Source organism: Hirundo rustica, chromosome 16 (genome assembly GCF_015227805.2).
Source record: "Hirundo rustica isolate bHirRus1 chromosome 16, bHirRus1.pri.v3, whole genome shotgun sequence".
Lineage (NCBI taxonomy): Eukaryota > Metazoa > Chordata > Aves > Passeriformes > Hirundinidae > Hirundo > Hirundo rustica.
In genome coordinates this window covers 3,223,906-3,248,489 of record NC_053465.1, presented here as the reverse complement: position 1 = coordinate 3,248,489, position 24,584 = coordinate 3,223,906, and the positions used below count along the sequence as shown (strand labels likewise).

The window sequence follows — 24,584 nt, the reverse complement described above, 5'->3', positions numbered from 1 at the left end:
TTAATATGATCTTCAAGTTTACTTTAGAGCAGCATCCATCAAGGCAGAGATATATCCCAACCACTTCCCGAGCTGCTCACCCCATGGCTCAAGCACCAGCACTGTTTTACCACAAGCAAAAACTGCAGAGTCACTGGGAGATCAATGGACATCGGCTTTCTCACACATTCCTGCAAAATCCCCAGCGTTTTATGCTCAGCAGAGAGCTAAGGAAAGGCACTGACCACCCAATAGGCTCCTTCTTTTCCACAGAACACTTCATTGGCAAAGTTAGTTACAGTGACAGAAGCATCAAACTCCTCTGGTTTTCCTAGAATAAAGCAGCTTTCTCAAGGAACAGAGGAAATCTGAAGCAGGGAACACCTTTAACACCTGCTAGGATCTAGCTGTCCTTTCCAAGAGCAGAAGGAACAGAAAAGTCTCCCAGCTCAGATAGTCAGCAACCTTCCTCTAGTTTCCATCTAAATTTATTAACGGGCTGTTTACTTGGTCCTGGACCAACACTGCCCTTATGCTGAAATACCAGAGAAGAGGAAGAGTCATTTACTTCTGGTGCCCTCCAAAGACATCAATCACTCTTGGCCTCCTGGTAAACTTAAGCCAGACTTGGTGGGTTCTCTCCAGGCCAGGCTCCCCATTCATCCTCTGCACCTGTTTTGGTTCGAGTTCCTCTAATTACACATGCAGGGAACTTTACTAGTGCCCTCAACCACAGCCTTTATGCCCTCTCACCTCTTCCCTTATCCAGATGTATGATGCTATATCTGCCTTACTCACAGCCACATTGTATCAGCATCTTGCTCACTCCAATCAGGCCCCCTCATTTAACAAGCTTGCAATTGTAGCCAGAGTATTTTATTCTCCAAATATGTGATTTTGCAGTTTTTCTAATGAAACTCATCCCATTTCTCTTACTGCAGCCTTCAAGGACAACTAATTCTGCTGCATATGTTCAATCTTTCAACTTTACAAAATCATCAGAGTTTTTAGTGTATTCTTTGTTCCAGAATTGCTTGTAAAACCATTAGACAAGATTAGGACCAAGAATCACTCTCAAGAAACATCTCTACCAGCTCCCTGCTATCACATTTCCATCCACATCACTGTTCATTCTTAAGCAGCTCATTCAACAGAGTCAAACTATTTTTCTTTTCTGGCTTTATCAATCATTTTCCCAAATGGCACTGCATGGAATTCTTCATGGTCTAGATGGATCAAATCTATCACACTTATGTCACATAAAATACCCCAACCAGAAACAGGAGCAAGCCTCAAGATCCTTTTGGAATTCCATCAGCTCTGGCAGAGGTGAGAGAAAAGACACTCAGGTCTACAGAAACGAGCACAATCGATTGCACCATCCCACCTCTCTTTCATGTTTACATAAATAAACATAAAATTTCTGTAAACATTTCAGTAATACCAGTAAGTGTTGAATGTGTGAAGATCAAGATAAAATTTTGAAGCAAGGAGGCAAGAACAACCCACAACTTGGTAGTTTCTGCAGTGTCCTGGGAAGTCTGTGGGAACAGGGCACAGGAGTGACACTGCCAAGGAAAGTTTGTGGATGGGACACAATCAGTGCTGGAGGGAATGGGGCAGAGCCACTGTGACTGCAGAGCACAGGGCTGCAGCTCCATTCCTGCCTTTTCAAAGCCAAGCAAGCTCAGAAAGGAATAAAATATTCGCCAGCAAGCCGAGGATAACGTCAGCTGCTGCTGGCTTTTAGGAGGCATGTTCAGACTGCTCTCTTCAGTGGGACACTGTGCACAGATGGTACCATCTGCAATTCCTCTCTCCTCCTTATACATCTACTGCAGCCTCACCAGCATCTGCTGGTATCCCTTCACTTTTCCTTTGTAATCCATTCACGGCTTTTAGTTAGGTTTCAAAGCCACAAAACCAGCTATCTTAGCCGAAATCAGATGTGCTTAGGAGCGGTGGAATGTGTGCAAATACTCCTTTTCCCAAGGATTGCCGCCCCAATGCAATGGAATCAGATGACAGCGCACACATACGCTTCCCGACAGTTACATAAACTCAGCTGTTAAAATTACACGCCATTATATAACAGGTGAAAACACGGGCTCCAAACCTGACATCCCAGCAGGCAGCACATGCTGACAGGGCCTCAATCGCTGGTATTTAGCAAAAGCTGAGATATGGCATAGGAAGGCAGCATTTGAGACTCCACTAAGATTAGAGTGAGCTTTATTTTTCTAGCGTTTTGTACGTTTTTAAATGAGCCACCGCATCAGTGTGAAATAAAGTGGAACTGCTGCCTCTTACAGCAAAATGTCTTCTCATACTTACAGCAAATTAGTACAGGCACAGTTTCACAGGAGTATAACGAAGGCATCTGGTTACTACAGAGCAAGAAGGAAGAGGCTGTCCCAAATTCAGCTTCAGGCAATAATATTCTCTGAGACTAACAAATGCATAGGCATTGATTTTTTGGAGGCAAGGTGCAGCACCAATGCAGGGCTATCAGTGGCCATGGTAAAGCCAGTCAAAAACTGTGAAGGGGACAGATTGTATATTGTAAATACAACCTTAACTGTCCAGAAGTTGCTGCATTAACTGTATTTTAATAATTTCTCCTCAGTATTTTCACTAGGTTTGGAGGAATTCAAGTCTTATTTATCCAAGTCCTATTTTTATGCCCTGTGCAAGACTTGAATTAAATGACTGAAAAGGTAACTGATTTAGAGGCAAAGAAACAAATTCTATTTATTTTTTACTTCATTAACTCCAAAATCAGTCTTTTGTTCTCAAGCCATGTAACTCCAAAGCAAAGGTTAAACAATTCTATTTTGCAACTTAATGGCAGTCCCCTCTTTGATCCCTCCCATCCAAAGGATCCCATCTGCTGATCAAAATGAAAGACACTGCCATCCTCAAAAGATCAGAATTAGGTCCCATCCGTGGTTTGAAGGAACTTAATATATTACCTAAGGAACAATGAAAGTGTGCTATTGCATTTTAAAATATAAGGTAAGGATTGGCAATTTAAGATTGTTAGTTATTACTACTGTTAATATCACAGAAATATTAGAACACACACGTGAGCTCGTGATTAAATCTACCACAGCCATTTGCCACACTAACCAAATCATAAATCACTAGGAATAATGTTATCAGAAAAGGGAAATTCTTAAAGCTGTGTAAGCAAGAGCAAAGCACAGCAGTCTCATAAGGGGATACTTCAGCCCTGGACTAGATCCAAACTCTAGCTGGGGTGCCACTGGGAAGGGTCAGGCTGGAAAAGCAAGCTGCTGGTAGAGGTGCTTCCTACGACACTTGCCTGCACTGGATTTGCCCAAGGTGGAGCTAAGGGGCACTTGTGAGCAGAACTTTAAGAAACCACTCAACACCGAGATCAAGACAACATTTCAAAAAGCCTGGTAAGAGCCTGCAAAGGAAGCAGGCTTTTAATTTTCCAAGTTCATCTGCAAGATGAAAAGCATCCACATCTTTATAGCATGAAGATAATTTGTAGCTAGAAACCATGCTAATTTTCATTATCATTTCATTGATTTCAAGGCATTTGATATGCTTGCCTGCAGCTAGTATAGATGACAGACAGCTTTACTTGGGAACTGTCCCGACTTTTAAAACTCTCCATTCCTCTCCAGGGAGCTTTTTCATTTACATATTAGTCATTTCAGAGCTCACTGGGTACGTGCTGGCCCTCTCCTGAAGCAGAAGTGCTTTGCCTGCCCCACCTGGAGCTCCCACACCTCCCTGGTTACCTCCTCACTGTGACATTCCTCTGCAAGGGAGGCACAATCCTGCAGCCCTTTGCACACTCAATTTGACACCACAGAAATCCCAAAGACAACAGATCAATCAGTGTGCAAATATGGGCATGTATAAGAAGACTTACAGGATTAGAGTTGCTTAATTTTACAGTGCAAAGTGGTTTTGGGATCAATTTTTATTTTGTTGAAACAAGCTCTCTCCAAGGGTGAGGTGCTTAAATGTTTTATATTTTATTAAGTAAGAAACTGAACTCTTGATTTTAACATGTTGATTTTTTTTTTTTTTTTTTTTGGTAAGTAAAAAGCAGTGGTTTTAACTGCTCAAAGTTTTTATCCCAGGCTAAAAAAGGTTAGTAGGAGCAAACTGTATACCCTATCAGTAATATTTCTTATCATGCCAATATTAATTTCTTTTAGGAGTAGCAAAGCAAATCTTCATGTTTAGAGAAATAATTTTCCTAACTAAAGTCTGACTTCATTCATCCAAAATGCCACAACTACATGCTTTGATAGAATTCCTTATTAAGAACATGGATCAGAGAAGTCATTGAGAGAATATATTATCAGCAAGTTAATAATATACAGATATTCTGTTTGTGAGAATACTCAGCTCTTTATGCTTTCAAAGTAAGCCACTCCTTTGCTTTTCCATTAGCAAACTTAGGCAAGTCAAGAGCTACTGACTCATTAGAGAAAATCATTAACTCTTCCTATGCAACAGCAAAGATTTAGTCATTTGACATTTTTAACACCAAAGGATGCTGTTCAAGGCACACAAAACAAGCATGGTTTGAAAGTAAAATGTTTTCATTGCTGATTGAATCAAAGCCAGTTTGGCATCAGCCCACACCAGTGTAAACCAGTGCCCACAGTCCACCCAGTTTTGCTCTCCCCTCGATGTGTTCATCCAAGCACTTGTCTGACCCTGTGGTGAGCTGGTTCAGGAAGTTAAGCTGGCAAAAAACTAACTGTACAAAAATAATCCCACAGGGAGGGCAGGGCTGCAGCAGGACTGGTTTGGATACGCTGGCTGTTAATGAACCATATCAATCACTTGTGTATTTCTGCCTTTTTCCTCTCCAAGACAGGATGTAAGACCAAACCCATTACTGCTAGACCAGGAGTAAAGGAAGTAAGGATGTATAAAACGGCTGCTTCTCCATGAAAACACCACCTCTTGGATTCACCAAAATACTTTCAGGCTGCAAGGCATTCCAAGAAATAACTAACTATAAGAAGCTATTTTCAATCCCCAAAGAACTGCTTGAATGGCTTACCAGAAACATTAATTGATGTCCCTGCATCGATAATTCCACTGTTGGGCCTTACACAGTATCTGCGTGGTGCTGTGGTCTTAACTTTGAAGCACACATTTCTGTCCGTGGGGTTGCCGAGCTTCAGGTTTGTAGTGACCACATCTGTGAAAGGACCTGAGGAGGAGAGCAAAAGCAGACTTGAAATCACACAGAAAGCACTTTTCAAGCAGAGGCTAAGCAGGATCTAAATCTCCGTTCACAAATCTTATAAAGTAATTAGATGTTCAATTTCCATCTGCAGCACGTACAGATAATCGCACACGCAAAGCTGAGGCTGCAGCCAGGCCCCAGCCCAAGAGCTCATCGTGAACAGCAAAACAAAAGGGGGAAATCATTCACACATTGTGCCAACGCCACAACATGGCATTCAAAGGATGCCAAATTCCCTGCTGTGTCACAGTTGCTCCATCCCAGCCTAAAACCCAGGCTAGCAGAGATACCACATATACCCATGCTGATAACCAGAGAGTACAGTACAGGCTGTTAACCAGGCAAGGAATGGGAACCAAGGACTGCCACAGATCCATCTGCACATGGAGCTGGACCTGACAGAACCAGGATTCCACCAGGTACTCAGGAATGCCAAAGCAAAAACAGCAAGATGAGCATGCAGGGTACATCTCTTTTCACCTACCAAGGTTTTTTTTGTTGTTGTTTTTTGTTTTTTTATAAACTGTCTTGGCAACTAGAAATTATAAACCAGAAGAAATAAAGTAGCCTACCTCACCCAAAATAGGAAATAACCATGTGGAAATAGGAAAATTTTTAGACACTGAGAGCACTGGCTAAGATTCCCGTAGTAGCAAAGCCAAAATCAAACCACTGTCAAGTTCTGCAAAACCAAGTGCAGGCAAATCCATTTCTCTCAGGCTCACCTCCTAATTGAAACTCCCAAATCCCTCAGGCAGAAGAAAGGCTGATTTCCTACATGACACTGATAAATCAGACAGGTAGCACACAATTACAGTGCTTTACAGATGGTAAAGAAGTAAAATTAAAAGAAATATAACCACACTTTGATCAACTGTCTTCTCCATAGAAGTGATTAATTTGATGCCTGAATAAAACACCTTCGTCTGTCCTCAGGAGTAAAAGCAAATTGGTCAAAAAAAGCATCAAACTTTTCCTTGCAGAAATGGCATCCCTAAAATTGAAAAAGGGTGAATGATGATGATAATAAAAATACTGTCAGGCAGCATTCCACCACCCTCCTCTCACAGCATGGATGCCTTGATGTAATTTAAGTTTGCTTCTTATTCTATGCAAATTTGTTTCCTAAAACAATATTTAATCCAGCTGTAACAGTACTACAGTTCTGCAACCTCTATCCTTGATCCAATTTGTTTTAAGTAAATAGAAGGGGGAAAACCTCTAAACAATCACACACATAATAACCCCAAACCAGACAACAAGGTAGCAGCACTTCTGTCTGTACCCTGAGCAAACCAGCTTTGCAATGTAACACAGGAGCTAAAGAAAAATTTAAGCAATAAAATTTTCAGATCCCGTGGCAAAGGTTTCATGAAACACAGCTGTGAAGTTTTCTCTGTGTACTCCATGCAGGGAGAGATTTTAAGCTAATGAAAAATAACTGGCTAGAAGCAGCCACAAGTTGTTAAAAAAGTTAAAGGAGCCAAACCATCAGAAAAATCCAGCAAACATTTAGGTGTTTAAGGACAGTAGCAGATCTTCAAAACAGCCCTAACTGGGAGAAATCTAACATTTCAGAAGAAATTATAAGATGCCTATGCAGTAAGGATGTGTCTTTACTAAAAAATTACAGCTTGAGCTGTTCCAGCACAGAGGGAGGGTTGCCTGCACAAAGCCCTTCATCTGCAGCTGCATCCTCGGTAGTGCTTTACTGGTCTGCTTGCTGGGATAGATTTCCTGGGGGAAACACCACGTTTTTACTTGGCTGATCCATGAATGTGTGCGGGATTTGTGTGCCCCAGCACAGAGCTGCTGTTTGAAATAGTGATACAACAACAATTCTGTGCGGAAAATAATTTCCAAATGGAGTTGCTTATTGCTAACACAGATCATACCAAAATATTTGGCAGCAAAACCTTTCGGCAGACGGAACTCATTTCTTGTCTGCTTGGTGTTTCCTCTTCTGTTTTATCCACTGAACTTTACACAGTTTCTTTAGCTATGTTTTCCCCAAATTACAGGTTTTACAGCCACCACAACTGCACTAGAAGGTTGACATCTGCTTCCAGCAAACCTGCGTGCAGGCACACTCCTTATGGCACTGCTGTTCAAACTCTGCAGCAAAGCAAAAGAGAGGACAAATGCAGGATTAACGAGCCATTAAGGTGTCCTGAAATGTGTAAAAAAACCCAGGCCACAGGGAATTACTCAGGGGTAATTGGGGCATGGCAGTGAAATATTATCACTTGGCCGGCCTGCCTTTTAAGAGCAAAGTCCATGGACTGCCAACTTGGGCTGAAACGAAACCTTGGTCGCCTGTTGCTGGATTACTACAGGCAAGGATTTTTGGGGAGGTTGGGGTATGTGGGAGAACTTATCTCAGGATAGACACAAGCTAGTTCTGCACTGGAGATACAGTTTTGCTTTCCAACATCTGGATTTGAGCGCTGCAGATAAAGCTGGTGTGGGTATTAACTGTCATATGAGGTGCATATAACCCTGGAGCTTCATTTTCCAATGCAAGGCATTGGGACTTTGGGAATTGTACCCAAATACAGTAAGAGAAAACACTCTACACTGCTTTCCGGTATCTTTGCCCTCATTACAAGTGGATGGACTATTTATACAAGTTTATGCAACACCTGGACAATGCTTGTACTCCCAAGATGGGCTGAGAGCACAGTTAAGCCAGCTTGGTGCATCTGGATGGTCCCTGGGTCAACGCAACAAGTGAAGACTGACTCTTAAACAACCCTTACTTAATCCCATTATTTTGTTTTGAATGTTTTTTCAATGGCTCATAATATTTCCAGATAAGTGGAACTCATACCAAGGCAGGGTGCTTTCCAAATGACAATCTGCTCTTTAAAATCCTCCCAACTGCTTTTCTCACATGTTTCGTAAAGATCATGAGAAAAATGCCACTGGGTGTCATCCCAAGGACAAGGTTACGGGAAACAGGGTCTGTACATGCATCATCTGACATAGGGTTGTCATGGGACCAAGCTGTCTAGAAGGAAGAATGTAGTAAATTGAATTTGGTGCTGAAAGTCTGAAATACTCCACAAGGGCTTGGTGACTTTCTCTTGCCAAAATAAAGTCAACTCATGTTAATGCAAAGTGGGCATCTAGTGATACAAAAGCTAGCAGTATTACTAGGAAAGGAAAGGAAAGATCACGTTCTACACTCACAGAACAACAAATAGTAAGAGGTATCCTGGTTTTTCATAGGACTACTTTTCAGCAGGGTTATTTCTGAACTGTGGCTTTTCACCCACATATCCAACCCTTCACACCTTAAGATCACAATGTTATCTCAGAATTTTCCACAGTCCATTTCCTAGTCAAACACCAGTGCTGTATCAATCTTTCCTTAGAGAGCCATTCCCAGCTTTTTTATATTACTGAAATGGTGTGGGATATTGCAATGCCATATTACAGTATGGTATTGTAATATCCCACACCATTTTAGTAATGATAAAAAAGTCTGGGAATTAGGTCAAAAGACTATGATATCAACTCTATTTAAATTTTAAATAACTCTCACTGCAATAGAATTTGCCCATAATTGTTTCAGCAAATCCAAGCTGATAACTTTTTGATGAGCACAGTACTCACTGTGAGTTCCTTGCCACTCACTCCTCAAAGAAACCACGTTACACAGCCACACCATTTGCACTTCATCTTAATACAACCATCCTCAACTTAACCAAAATTCCGTGCTTTACCACGACAAATAATCAATCCTCATGCTGTTTGGCACATGAAGGAATTTAGCATAAATTCCAGCAGAGGGAAAGCTTTGATGGCACAGGCTTGGGCAGGAACGTTTAACCCCAGCAGGGACAGTCCTCTGCACATCTGTACCTGCAATTATCACTACATCCTTATAATTAACTACACACATCAGGTGGGCCACAGGGTTGATAATTCCTGCATCAGTCCATCTCAGTGCTGAAAGAGGAGGTGGTCTGGCCTCTCATCTCCAGCAGCTGCCTGTGCAAATTGCACTCTGTTCCTCTGCATGGGCCAAGAGCAGAGCCAGGGAGCTGCTGGGGCTGGAAATTAATCCACTTATCAGGCAGGGAGAGAGGGAGGGGGCAGCGGGGAAGAGCAAAAGGAGAATCAGTTTTCAGCCAGAATGAGCAGCACTCAGAGCTGGCACCAGAGAAACTGCATCTTCCTGCACAGCATTCTGCCAATTTAAGGTCTCACAGTTGCAGGTTAAAGCTTGCAAGCACATCTGGGCATACGTGCTGCAGTCACACTGGTAGTGTTGGCATAGCTGATCAAAGTAATTAAGGCACATCCATCTTTTTTTTTTGTACTTAAATTTAGTGCAAATTCTCATCTGCTAAAAGCTAGGCATCCCTAAAAGACACAGTGAACTTTTCAAAGAAGTGCACTGCAGGAATACTTGATACAACTGGTAACCATTGATCCACAAGACTGAGAATAAATTCTTATCAAGCTGCTCATGTTATTCCCAGAGTGCTTTAGATGCACTTTCAGCATCTTCCCCTAAACAACTTTAGCAGCTCCAGCTCACCACAGACATGTATCCAAGAGCAAGGTAATTGGAAACAGCCAGAAATACAGGCAGAGCTTCTTGTGAGATAACCTCTCTTGTACTTCCTTTGTGGAAAGCAGTGGAATGCAATAACAGGAGGGGAAGGATGTGTTCACCATGGTTTAATCCCACTGATGTGTCAGATGAAAGTCATTAATCACCTGACACATTAATCAGCCATAGAAAGGTAACTGAAGAATCTTTAATAAGGGAGATGGTGGAAAGCAATAGAGGGGAAGCCTAAATTGTTTTGTGACTATTCTCAAGAGCCCAAATCCTACATGTGACTGGTAAAGTCCACATGGAGCAGTAATTAATCCAGAGAAAGAGCCACACTGACTCTGAGGGGAAAGGAGGGGGGCTGAATGTGATACTCATCCCTTCCCCATCCCACACCTACACTGGCCCCTCTCCCATGGCATTAAGTGCCAGCCCCTCAAACTGGGAATGTCCCTTGCCCTGCTCCAGAGAGGTGTCAGCACCATCAAACAGCCACCATAACCCATCTCTCCATCTGATTTGTTCAGCCTTTCTACCTGTAACTTTTCTCATCTTCACATCTGAGTGGTTTCTCAGTTTTTTTACTGCCTCTGACAGCACCAAGTGATTTCATTTTATTTCCATGGGCTCTCCCATTTTATTTTTGTGGATGTCTATCAGCATTAGAGAGACAGGCAAAATAAAACCAGTAGTGATGTGCAAGAGGGCTCAGTAACAGGTAAGAACTTGACTTACTGCGCGATTCTTTTAAAGTCATATATAAAGCTGATGACCTTTGAAGATAAACACTGAAATGAAAAGAGCTGAAATGTCAAGCAAGACATCTTGAGCTATCAGCCAGGTGCCTGAGAATCAAGAATGCCCAAGATCCAATCAAACTCTCCCACCACCTTACTTGTCTTTAGACAAATCACTTAAGGGCTTGATCTTCTGCTATTAAGAGCTTGAAGAGTTGACAGCAACTCCAAAACAGAAGCAGGTTTGGACCCTTACAGTTTCCCTCTCTGTCAAGTAAGGAGAATACTTACCTAATCACACAGAATCTTGTGAAGATTAGTGTTTTAAAAAGTACCATGTGCCAAGGTCTAATCATCATCATCATCTGGCTCTGGAGACTTTCATAATTAAGTGAGCATCCGCAACTTTTGAAATCAAAGAAGTTAAAAAATCCGAAACAAGAAGAGCCTGTGTTGCATAAATATCTGATTTCACAAGTAACTCACTGAGAGAGCCCAAAGCCCTCAAATTTGGTAATTATTTTTAAGAAAAATCCCTGTGTAAACCACATGCCAACCTTTTGACCTCAGCTCAGATTTTAAAAGGAATTAGCTACAAAGCCCCAGCCCTGTGGAATCAGTATCTTTACTCCCAGCACACTCACCTCCTCACCCAAAAGAGCCCCTGAAGCAAAGTGACAGGAGGGGATTGGTCCCTTCCACTTCTGCTGTGTCAAACGGGGGATGCCTGAATGAAAAAATACTACAAAAATAGAAGCAACATTCACATCACCCCCTATGCAATAGCTGATGCAGTGGAGCAATTTTTTAAAGAAGTATGCAATCAATAAAGTGACCTAAGAGGGAAAAAAAAAAAAGAAGGTCCAGAAACCCAACAAAATTACATGATCCAGATGCCAAAGTTGGAACAAGGTTGGCAGTAAGTTATTCTATTTAGATGGATTAATCAGTGTCCTTCCCTGACCTATTCTACCATAAACTATTTTTCTCAAAGCATGCCTCATGCTTAATTGGGAAAAAAGCCCAAACCCCAAACAAACAGGAGACTGAAGACTATTTTCAGGGTATCTGTTAGTATGTAATTTTTGCCACCTTTTATCCCTCAGAGGATCATTAACAGTCTGACTTCACAGTTGTAAGAACTGAGAGGCCACACATAAGCTTGCCAAGAGAAATAGAAGAATATGCCCTTCATATAATTTTGGTACCAGTGTCATTTGTTTTTTCCCAACTGATCTCTTCAGAGATTTTTTTACACCCAAACATTACCTACAGCGAATTTCAGCAACAAAATCACACAACATGAAATATTTTCTCTGCATCATGAAGTTAAACCAGATTTGCGCACACACTTGCATAAACAAGAGACCGAGAGCAGCCTTGGTGAGCTTTCAGAGGTGCATCTCTGTTTCAGCCACGCTCTCAGCTCCTTTCAGAACCCAGTGCCAAACATTGTATTACTTTGCTCATTCTGCACACAAACATCACATGAACCAACTCTGTCCAGGTATGAAAACGGCTCAGGGAACAGTGGGACAGCAGCTGCACCTTGTTCAATAACCATGATGCAGCCAGATCCACTTAGAGTAAAGCATCTCCTTTTTGTACACAGTGGAGCTCCATCCATGGGGTGTGGAAAGGACATAAACAAAGCCCAGGCTCCCAGGAGAAGTGGGGATGCAGCAACAGAGCAATGGAGCCTTGATGTGCAAACCTCCCCGACAAAAACACTGCGAAAGACTGAAGTCAATGTGAAATGTTTCCCTGGAAGAAACATCCTGATTTTAATCATCAATCCAAGCTACACTTTTTCTTCTAAAGTAGTTTTTTCCTGGTCTAATTTCATCACTAATTTCCATTTCAAATGCACATTAAAATGTTAGGGAAGGAGCAACTTAACTACTCTAATTTTACACTCATATATAGTCCTCAAATAGAGGAATTTGATGCGCAACTTAAATAGCAAATGAGCAAATATTTTAAGTGTAAAACTGTGCATAAATTAAAAATACCAGAAGAAACAAACAAAACTAGATATTCTGGGAATGCACAAAGAATAGCTGCTTTTCTAATAAGTTAAAAAAAAAAAAACCCAAGCCACATAAAATAGGCAGTGGGATACTATTTATGGCTACAAACAAGGAAGGAATCCTGAGTTCAGCAAGATATATTTCGGGGGAACCACTTGAAAACCAGCCTATTAGCTACTTGCAGGACCAAAGGGAAAAAAAAAAAAAAAAAAAAACAACCACAAAAACAAAAAACCCAAACAAACAAACAACCCCAAAACCAAACAAAACCAAAAAACCCCACCCCCAAAACAAACAAACCAAAAAACCCCAACCCAACAAAACAACAAAATCAGAAATTTAGCTAGCAGCAGTGAGAAAACTTAATCAGAAAAAAGAAAAACAACCAACAAACCCTGATCATTCATATGTGTGGCATAGAACAAGAAACAAATGTCAAGTTGTGTTATTCAAGCCTAAACTTCTGTCTTTTCCAACCTAAACGATTCCATGATTCTTTACCATCTGCATCACTGTATGACATCACTAAGCACAGTGTAAAACCAGCTGTATAAAAATTAAGGGAAAAAAAAAAAAAAAGTTACTGCCCTTAGATCTCTGCTCCTACTCTAGTAAAAATATTAAAAGGCCAGAAGAAGAGAAATCACAAGCCAGAGGAAATGCAAATGTTTTGAGAAAACACAAAATCTGTTGTTAATTCACGTATCACAAGAAGCACTAATTGCAACAAACATGAAACTGCACAAGGGAGAGGGTGAACTGCTGGGAGAAACATCAAAAGCACCAGCAAGGATGAAGTAACTGGTGTGATGAAAAAAGCAGCAGTCTTGGGAAAAACAAGAAAGTGCAATATTTTTTCTTGAAAGAATTACATAGTCATTTGACATGCCTTCTACAAGAACAACTAATTTATCTTTTAAATTGCTTGCAAAAACATAAGATTTGGCTCCACAGTGATCCCCACACCTACATGATTTTATAATCTGCATCCTAAATAACTGGATCACCAGGCAAACCTCCCCCTTCTCTATTTTTCCACCCCTCGTGGAAACCAACCAAGAAAACAGGATTAAATTTAGAACGATAAAATCTTTAATCCATGCACCATGGTACGAGGGACTTCGTTTACAGCTCAGAGAACGAGACACTAAAGTAGTTTAGTGAAGAGATTATTTTCATAAAGTATTTATAATAACGTGGGGTAAGTACTGCAGGCAGCAGCAGTACCCAATGTGTACAAACGTGTTTGAGGCCAGGAGAATTACACTTGAATTGAGCAGTTTTCAGCTCTAACAGAGGAAGAACAACCCTCGGTCTGGGCTGTGCTGCTGGTGTGAACACACGACGTGTGCGCACCTCGACCCTGCCCTGAATTAAACAGGGCAATGGTGATTTGCTTTGCATACATTCCCAGTGACAGCAAGACTGTGACAGCTGTTCCAGACCCAGGGCACAAATCCCTCTTTACAAAAGGTTGCCTAGCAGGCCAAATTTTCAACTCAACAACATTCCAGGCACCTCAGAAAATATCCTGTAAGGCTCTACAGACATCTTGGTCTACAAAGCGCTGAAAGGGTTTATACATTGAAAAAATACTGGGTCAAATGTCAGAGGAAGAGGCTTAGCATGAATCTAACCCCCAGCTTGGACAAACTGGTAGTTAAATATTCATATATGTATGTGAAATAAGCTTCCTTTCCGCCTCTGGTCATCACACAGGCAGACAAAGGCCCTTCAGTGTCACAGCAGTGCCAGTCCCTCATCCGAAGGGGAGAGGGCTTGGACTGGGAAGAGTTTCTGACCTAATCAGGGAGGACTTACTTGCAGAAAAAAACCCATCAAAACAATCGCAGCAGCGAGATGATAATGTTCAAGATCACGTTTCTTACAAATACAAAGATGAAATTTAAGTCTGAAACAACAGCTGTCACCACAAACAGAACTGTTGCAAACACCATCAATAAGGCTTTCAAAGCCAAGCAGCCACACGGACAGGGAAAGTAAAGAGGCTGTTATTGTACCAACTATGAAATGCATTCAGTAGTTATTAGCTGTTCCCAGCAGGCAGCAAACATAAGACCAATATGGTAACAAGATAGTAGAAAATGAGTGTGACTGCAAGATGTGGGCAGAATTAGCAAGGGTCATTTGATTCCTGCACCGCCTCAGCTGGGCAGAAAGCTGTGCTCAGAGGCACTCAGAAACAAGACAAACCCTCCCTCGCCCAGCTTCCTACAAAAATTGCATTGTAACATATGCAGAAGTTGCTCATTTGATCCGAAACTCATTTGATGCAATCAATACCTTCCAGAGCTGGCTGCATAGAACAAATTAAGCTCCTTTTAAAATTGCGTATTTGTTCATAGATGTAAGCTGACCTGAGCTCATGAAGTTGGATCATTTGCTATGGTGATGATGCCTTTTTTCCAGTTGAGTTTCAAAACAGAGCTGACAATCTATTTAAAGGCTTGTACTTGAATTTTTACAATCCTAACACTGAATCAGAGAGCAATTAAACAGAATTCACTCTTGTATTTAATGGCAGCTAACCTATTTTAAAAGAAATAAAGCATTACATGATCACTGGTAAGTTTTTAATTTATAAAACTTGTGCAGTGAGGAAAAATAGGTAATAATTTATTTTCCAATGAGAAGGCACTATCAGGAACCGCTGTATAAATTTCTACTCCATATTCCTTTCACGGGTGACAGGACACTGCACATGGCATGCAGGGCAGCAGCTGGTAAATACAATTTACTGCTAAGTACCAGTGTGAACCTGCATCCATTCTGACACATTAACTGTGTCTTCATTTTGCCATGATAGCCATGCTCCCAGGACTTGAGAGTGCCGCCCCTTCCATCTGTATTTTCAATATAATCTGTTATCAGATATATCTTCTGAAGTGATGAATAGAGGTCACATCGCAGCAACCAAATCAGACTGGCAGGCTGCCATCCGGATGAGCTTTAAATAACAAACTTGAAAACTTTTTCACATATCATTGCAATAGCTCCATAGCTCAAAGTGAGCTGAAAATCCATGGACAAACAGGGGATTTCCAAGGAACAGGAAGTTGTGAATGTATGTGGCCCATTCAGTACCATAAAGGCAAGGAGTTGATCACATTTAAAACACAAAATCCCACAAAACTAAGAGAAGCAATGGCCAAGTAACAAATTTTATCACTGCATTCAGTCTTTCCCTGAAACAGTAATACTTTAATCCTATTAATGCTCATAACTTCAACTGGAATTCTTAACATCTGTGCAGCACAAAATTATTCAAAAGTCCTTAACCCATAAATCACATTGACCAAAGCCTTCAAGCAGATTGTGGTATTTTTGGAAATAGTCTTGTGAGACCTAAATACATTAATTAAATTTAACAGAAGATGCATTTAAACCTCCTTGACTGCTTCACACATCTCAATTGTTCTTTGCTGCTCCAACCATCCTATTCAGAGTTTCAAATTTCTGTTAGTCCCACACGTACAATTCCTCTCTCCTTTCCCAGTGGAGCTGCGAGCGTTTTGTCTCTAGTGTACAGGGCATCAGCAGATTAAGGAAGCTCAAGAGAAGCACAATCTTCCACTTATTCCACATTTCAAAAAAAGAGATGTGTTCTAAGAAATTCACAACGCATCACTTCCCTCTCTTACCTCCAGTTTATTCCCTTCCTAACACCTCTCTTTTAAAGTGAAGAGACCGTGCAAAGTGATGAATTAATTACAAAACCAATAGAGCACGTGAAATCAGAATAATTCAGTGAGATCCAGCAGGTCTGTACAACTAAACAATGTTTAATAGAATAAGTTATTGATTCTAGCTAAGCTTCACGAAAAGTGAGTGTAACATGAACTGAATCAGAAAAAGACTGATTTTGTCTGATAATTGGGATATATTTTAGGATAAATTTGTGTAGATTTAGCAACCCTGCCTGTTATTGAAACACTATGTCCTCTTTTTAAGACTATAATTTGATAATTAAATTCAAATATGTAGAGAGATGTAAAGGTTTACTTGTATTTAATGCGGTAACAATGACTTGACTTGGAATCAGGCCAGACAAAGGGAATCAAGGGCTGGTACATCTTTCAGCAGGAAAGCGACAGCCATTGGCACAGCAGCCTTCAAAGAGTAAAGAAATCCTAGTAGTGGCTGCCATTCTGCTGTGAATACCAGCAGGGCTCTAAGAGTTTAAAGAAAAGAACACACAAACATTCAGCTTAAAAGATGCATATTAATTATCCTAAATAGGCAATTCCTCACAATACTGTCGCTACTTTACATTCTTAACCATGGCTTGTGTCTAGAAATTCCTATTTATCCAATATAGAAGAGAATGAGCACAAAGTCAAATTCCTCCCAATACCTTCAGTGCAGGAGTGATTCAACCATTCCCAACGGATCAGGACAGGGACAGAGGCATAAATGAATAGTCCACATGCCCTTAACCTCTCTTCTGAGACTTGGCAACTGCAGCTAACGCTAATCTCGCATCCCAAATGTTACTGGCCTGTTGTACTGAGGAGCTTTAGCCTGGTATCTGGTAGGAACGGGATATTCCTGTCAGACACACAGGCTTTGCACACCCCCACTGCAATGAACAGATCTGGCTGGAGTTTACTCAGGCTGACCTGGAGGAGCTCAGAGTGTCTCAGCAGGGAGTGGCAGCCACCCATCCACGGAAACACAGGTCACACAAACTGCACAGGATAGGGGCTAAACACTAAATACTGAACATTTCAACGCTGCAGATGCACTGCTGGATTGAGGACCGAGGCCACACCTTTGGGCTGCAGCTCTGAGGTACGCAGGGCTTGCACCCGAGCCAGTGACAGGTGACAGCCCCAGGTCAGGGATGAATCTGCTCTGGCAGCAGTGGAGAGCTCTGGGTCATTGCTGTACCCTCAGCAGTAAGCCAAGCTACACAGTGACATATAGCGTAGGTACAGAACGACATACTGGGGACAGGAACCTGCATTTCCAACTGGCACGACGTGCAGAGTTTAGCAAGGCACTAATCCCTGCTCGGCAGTACTGCCGGGAGCCACTTGGGGAGCACGGACAGAGTGCTGAGTCATAAGTCCAGCCTAACCTGGAGCAAACCTCCAGAAACGCCACCAAAATGTCCCTCAGCCTCTGCCACCTCCCATCTGTGCCACCCCTCCCGAGCAACACTGCCCCAGCACCCCACGTCTGCAGACATGCAGCAGCATCTCAAACACTACAAACCCAGGGGAGCTCTAAAATATGTGATATTTTAACAAAATTTTACTTGCTGAAGTTAAACAGCTGATCTCTACTTTTGGTGGGCACATATGGTGAAAAGACAGATCAGCCTCGGTGGGCAGTGATCCCTGCAGCACAATTCCACATCCTTGTTCAGGTTTAAATCTAGCAATTCTTAAACTCAGAGCCTTGAATGCTGCAATAAATTCTTGGCAGATTGATGCCATCTCTTAGATTGAAAAAAAGAAGAAAGGGAAACATAAATGCAAATGTCACATATACCAACAACGTTCTTTTCCACCATTTGTTACCAGCAAACGCTGAGCTATAAACCTTTAGCTGGATAATTTTTTTGCAAGCCTACAATGACTAAGAAGTGGAGGAAGTCACCAGCAAGAGACAGTGAAGCTCCTATCTCACCTGGCATCAAGGATCAGGGCAAGGAAATGGGCACCTTCAGCCACCTAATGGTGTCCAGCCTCCCACGACTCACAGCTGCATTTCAGCACAGCACACGCTGATGCTATTTTGGAGCATGTGTGCTCTGCTGTAGGAGATGCGAGGCAGGAGGAAAGACAACCCCTGCTCATGTTCACATGCTGTGAAAAAAATTCCAGCATGAAGAACTCCTTTGATATTTTTTTCAAACGAGACACAAGCACAGTATTTTGAAACAGAGCACCAAATGAATTTATGAGGTTCACTGCAAAACCAAGGGGTTACAAAAGCTTCTTTAAAATGGTCTTCAACCCTTAAGAAGTGAAAATGCAACCCAAAGCTGCAACCCCCAAGTGACTGGGATGCATTATAGAAGATATCCTCACTCACTGTATTATTCCCAAAATCCTACCTGCCTCTAAATTTTATACTGAAGAGCTACACAGAGCCTTTCAACAGCATCACAGAGAACAACTTTCTGCTTTTTCTATCTGTCTGTATTTGGATTAAGCCCTTCACCATTCCCAGTGTTTGGTTTACAGTCCAATCCCAGCTTTCTACACCAAACACCATGTCTTTGAGCACACACCATGAAGGCGCCTGTACCAGTCAGCAGCTCCACGACCTCCGCCAGCCTGGATCTACTTGCACGGGGCCAAGGAACGCTCTGGAAATGAATGTAACTCTTTACAAAGGTGACAATATCATTTCAGCCCTTTCACCAGGCAGTGTGCCATCACAAGATCAGTAGGGCAAGAAATGCTCAGAGCAGAATTTACTTTGTGAATACTTCAACCTGGTGTTTCCTGAATGAAGGACATCGGTCAGCACTGCTTGCTAGAAAGGACTGTAAGGCAGAGGTATTGCCAAAGCATATGAATGCTGCCCGCAGCATTAAGTCTGTTTGAACATTAATATTTAAGTGTACTTTGAAACTAAGCCATTTAATAGCTGCAGTTAGTCAAGTAGCATTTTATGTTATAAGGAGTATGCGTTGCTGGCTAAAGATCTGGCAACCAAAAGGCTATGGTTAGTTGATTTAACTTCAGTGGCTACTGGTTATTTAGCCCAGAACATCATGTGAAAGCAAGACAGTCTGACACATTATCATTACTTCAAGAAAAAAAACAGAGTCTGGCAAGGTTTATATCTACCTGTGATGAAGAGAAGAAAGAAAAACAAACCCTGAACCACAATTACATCTCATTAGCAAGTCAGTGCCAATTAAGGCACCACTTTTTGCCCACCTGAGCTTGGATTCACTTGTTTGCTGAAAGCAATTTTATCCACAAGAAAAGGTGATTTTCATCTAATCATACTTAACACAAAGAACGTGAAAACAACAATAGTTTCCTTCTTAGGCATGTTTGATACTGCTGCCATAACAACTTCAGCTTACAACAAAGATATATTCATTCCCCCCAGTGTTTATTAACAGACTGTTTCATAAAACCCACTTCATATTATGAGTTCAAATATATTTACTAATAAAAACTGGTACATATATCCTCTATTTAAAAATGTACATGAAAGCTTTTTTAAACAGAGTATTATTTTTGCCAGAGGCCAATAAATTAATCTCAATTTTTTTTTTAAAAAAAAGCTTATTTGCCAGATAATCAAGAGAAGCTATAAAACACCTCTGACTCTGATAGCATAAATAAACTTGCTGATTGCTTATTTGTAATCCCAGAATATTGTATTACAGCTGTGCTGTCAGACTGCAAGACAGGAATTTCAGTGCCAGTGGAAGCCTAAACCCATCCAAGACTTTTATTTAAAGGATGGATTTTTTCACATGCAGACTATTATGACTTCTTTAGCCAAACGGCTTGCTAAATTATAATAATAATAATCAGGAAAAGCCAGGAGGTGCTGCTCAGCACCTGGCCAGAGGCCTCGTGTTTTTGGCCAAAGACACGACTCTGCAACCCCACAGTGCCTGGGACACATTACAGAAGAAACCCTTACTCGTTATCTTATTCCCAACATCCTTCCTTCCGCCTAGATTTCATACCGAAGAGCCACGCAGAGCACTTAAACAGCTCCCTAGCTAGCAATTTCCCGACTTTTTTCTTTTGATGAAGCCCTTTAGCCGTTCCTAGGGTTTGTGACACCTGGGTTCCCAGTCCTACCGCACGGACATCGCTGTCCTACATTACAGCACCAGCTCTTTCGGCCGGGGCCGCGCACACACCCCCGGCGGCGCCTGGGGAACGCACCCCTGCTCCCGCCGCTGCCCCGGGGGTCCCCCCCTCTCCCGGCCGTCGCCCCCGGGAAGGTCAGGCGGGCACAGCCCGGTGTTCCCGCTGCCGGCCGGGGAAGGCGGCGGCCGGGCCCCCCCGCGCCGTCCCCGCGGGCCGCCCCCACCCGCGCCGCGGCTGCGGCAGCGCTGAGAGCGGCCCGGGGGGACTCCCGCGGCCCGGGGCGGCTCCGCGGCGGGCGGGGGGGGCGGCGGGCGCGGCGCTGAAGGACATTTTATCTGCCGGCGGTGCCCGGCCCCCGGAAAATGGCTGCCGGGGAGCGGGGCCCGAGCGCGGCCGCGCCGCCCGCCCAGCGCGGGGAGCGGCGGCGAGGGATGGCGGCGGCCGCCTCGTACCTTTGAATTTGAGCTCGTGCTGCGGTTCGAGGCTGAGGACCTGCTCCGCTTTCGCCATGTTCCTCCTCCTCGGCGGTGGCGGCACCAGGCGGAGAGAGGAAGGGACGGGGAGGGAGGGGAAGGAAGAGGGGAGGGAGGGAGGAAGGGAGGGAGGAGGGAAGGCGGGCGGGGGGCGCGCCCGGTAGCGGGTTCACCCCTGGCCCGGCCGCTCGATCGCTCGTCGCTCGGGCGCTGTTTCACCCTCGCCCGGGTGGTTTTTGGCACCGTCCCGGCGGCCCCGGAGCGGGGGCAGACGTGGTCGGGCGGCGGCTGGCGGCGCACACGCTGCCGGGCAGGGCAGGGCGAGGCAGGGCGGGCGGGAGGCGGGATGATGCAGCACGGCCGGGCCCGCGGAGAGGCTGCGGCGGCGCCTGACGTGAGCCCGGCCCCGCCGTGAGGGGCCGCGGGGGGAGGCCCCGCGCCGCCGCTCCTCGGGCGCTCCTGTGGCCGGAGGCGGCTCCCCGGAGCGGTACGGGAAGAAAGAGGGCTAATAAATTACGTTTAATCGTCACCGCGAAGCGTGATTTGCAATAAACGCCTTGTTATCCAGAAGCAGCGTGTTGTTTTAGGCCTCTCCTCCGTGTGGCCTCGGGCTGCAGGGGAAGCCCTCGGGCCCCTGGCCGCCCCTGCCCGGCTTCCAGCGCCGCCGGGATCTCCGGCCGGGCTCGGGGAAGGGCAGGGAAGCGTTCCCGGGGGAAGGAGGAGTTCTCGGGGCCGCAGGGCTCGGGGCGCAGCGCTACAGCTCCAGGGCAGCCCTGGGAGCCGGCATCGAGCTGCGGGAAATACTCGCTATTTAATGAATAAAACCAGAACTTCAGGACACCTCAGATTTTAAGACATCCCCCCTCCCCTTTCTTAACAGTAACCAAAGGTTTTGGTTGCTCGTTGGGGTTTCTGCGTTTGTTTTGGGGTGGTTTGTGGTGGTTGTGGTTTGGGGATATTTTTTGTTTTGTGTTTAGTTTTGGTTGGTTGGTTTTTACTCCAATGGTTTAAAACTTTTTTTTTTTTTTTTTTTTTTAAATATATTTACAGCATGGTTTAATATAAAGTGCTGCTTTATTGATAGCCCTAGGCCAGTGTAGTTACAACAACACTACGCTTTTTGCTCCCCTCTCTCCTCAGGCTGTTTTAAACATTTGAAAAGTTCCTAAGAATTTATAAAGCATTGCTGTAACCGGTCAGAGGCAGGAGATGGGGATGCCCCTATTACCACCAGAAACATGATCTTAAAAACTTGTAACTTGTGTGTACTAAAAAGTATTCACTGGACTTCATACATACTGGACTTTATACATACGTGATTTCAGGAGGAGATGCCATTTGCAGAAATAAAAAGCTTCCAAAGAACAGCAACTCAAAGCACATGGTTATGTTTGGTCCTAGGCAGGGCTGATAAGCAAAGATATGAGAGGTGAATAAAAATGTTAAAATGTTGTGAAAATTCATTTTCTCACACCAGTATAATCTACATGATGCCTTCCCCTCCCACAAATTCTCCGTATCAGGTTGTTTGACTTAATAAATGCCAAAAATGCATACTAAAAAGCTAAAAAGCTAAAAAGATCTAGAATTACAGCAAGAGTTGTTCTTTCTGGCACGAAGAGCAATGTCAAATGCGTGATATGTATGTTAAAATTAACCCCCCTAAGCAGGGCAGTGGCAGTCACTGCTCTGAGCACACCTGCAGTGTTTGTACCACACCTTCAGCTGCTCCTGTCCACCACAATCCCTGTTTTTCTATTCATGTGCTTTACCACCTCCCATCCTATTTCATCCTTTTTGTTCTCAGTTGTCTTTCATTCCATGCCAAAACAAACCAAACCCATAGCTGTATTTAGTACAAAACTCTTAGTTTTGCATGATACAAGTGAAACCTGCCAACTCCTTCCAGCCAGAACAGCGGGACTGATTTTTCAAACTTCAGCACTGCAGGGCAATACATTCAAATACTGCTCTTGTTCCTTAAATCCCTTCTCTTTTGGAGCAAGAATGGTCACATAGCATCATAAAGGGGTGCATTTTCTTTTCCAGGAAACTAGATTTGGATGGTTTTATTATTTTTGCTCCTGGTGTGTGTGTGTAATTGTTAGCCTAAACTACAGGTTATGTCGTAACATTTTAGATCTCAAGTCAGGAGAGAATTGAGTTCACTCATACTTCACAGCTTTCGGCGCTGGTACTGTGGGAAGGTTACCTTCTTTTACCTAATCTCTTAAGTTTTATTTTATAAACAGATTCTCTCTGTAAGCCAGGCATTCTTGGACCAGTAATTAGTAGAAAAGACAAGCTTTATACATATGGGTAAGTTAATTGCAACCTAACAGCCGGGGGGGCGGTAAGAGAGAAAGCTTTACACGGTATATAGTCATACATAATAAAAACCCTAAAGTAAACAACTATTAAATGTTGCTGCCCAGAGCTTTCCGAGTTCTACTTTTCCTGAAAGAAGTACAAAGAACCCCCTGAAGCGTTTGATGATCCACCTCTTAGAGGACTTGCCAAGATGTATTGCCTTGCCCTAATTGGCAGCTCTGAACATACCTGTTTGTATTTGAAGGACTCGCCCACGTTTTCACCCAGGCTGAAGGTTTTATAAAGCACAGCATTGTTTAAATTGAAAATTTACGGAGTCTGATGAATGTAGCTTGTCAGGTTTTTGTTGCATGTAAATAAATGCATGTACATTTAATGTTGTGCAGGTCAGATTCACTGAAATGGAGACCACCTGCAATACCCAACCTGTTCCATAGCCAGCCCTGCCTGGGAACAATTCAGCCACAAGATGAAAAGGCAACTTATTGTCCACGTGAGAATTGAGATTAACATTACAGGGAAATGCTGGACAGCACCTGAAAGCTTTGTACTGAAACAATTTCGAAGAACAAGCTCATCGCTTGCAAACCTTCTACCTGAGAAGCTATGAGAGACTTGATCCAAGTGAAACATTCTCAGAGTGTGTGTACAAACAGGTGGTTAGCATTTAGATCATAGATTCCCTACGCAAACACATGCAAATGTCTTTGTCTCTCTATTCTAGCATATTATTTGTGTCTACCCTTCTTATGCCCTCCCTGATGTGCATTCATGCCATCTTAGAGAAACGCATCTGACACTATTCAAAAATAGTTTGCTCACATCTAAGAGCATAGGTAACAAGAAATTTAAATTATTCCAGGTCCCTGTTAAACAAAAGATGACATGGCATGGGTTTCCTGCATAGGAACTGCAGCCACTTGCTTAGTGAAAACTTGTATCCAACCTTTTCATGTGAAACAGCAGTTCAGAAGCAGGACTTCTTTGTTTATTTAGCTTTTGAAGGCTGCTATTAACTCAACACGTTAGATGTGCATCCCAGATTGAAGCAACCAAACCACATCTTTAAAGCATCATGTAAGACAAGCGAGTTAACTGCAGCCAAATCCATATTTTTGGGCACTACATAAGCCACAGAGCATTGGTTTAAAAAAAGCAAGCTACCAACCAGCTGGCTGTATTAAACAAGAGAAGATCCCTTCCCAGCACAACAGGCCCCACAACACTATGCAGATATTAAAAGCACTCTAGAGTTTTGATTGACAGAAACCTGGCCTAAGCAGATGAGAACTGTTCATTTCATGCAGTCTAAGGTAAAAGCAATGTATTAAATAACTTGGCCCTGACAGAATTTGTAAGGCTTTGCCCTGCTTGACGAGACTGTGTGTGGCCTGCA

At 43.1% G+C, this 24,584-nt stretch overlaps 1 protein-coding gene and 1 long non-coding RNA gene across 4 annotated transcripts in view; both read right to left on the bottom strand.

The window, feature by feature from the left end:
- Positions 1-21,151, bottom strand: part of VAPB (VAMP associated protein B and C) — a 37,362-nt gene extending 16,211 nt beyond the window's left edge. The window contains exons 1-2 of one of the 3 annotated variants that reach the window (XM_040080135.1): positions 20,837-21,151; positions 5,039-5,191 (exon numbers count right to left, since the gene is read on the bottom strand). In XM_040080135.1, coding sequence (XP_039936069.1) covers positions 5,039-5,191; positions 20,837-20,894 — 211 coding nt within the window. In that variant the 5' untranslated portion in view covers positions 20,895-21,151. The remainder of the gene's footprint in view (positions 1-5,038; positions 5,192-20,836) is intronic. The other 2 variants (XM_040080136.2, XM_040080137.2) reach the window with 2 other exon arrangements.
- LOC120760170 (uncharacterized) lies at positions 7,176-20,446 on the bottom strand. Its single transcript, XR_005703328.1, has 3 exons — positions 20,255-20,446; positions 18,827-18,904; positions 7,176-7,342 (listed from the first exon to the last, which is right to left on the bottom strand). It is a non-coding gene; the product is annotated as an uncharacterized LOC120760170 (long non-coding RNA).
- Positions 21,152-24,584: the final 3,433 nt, after the last annotated feature.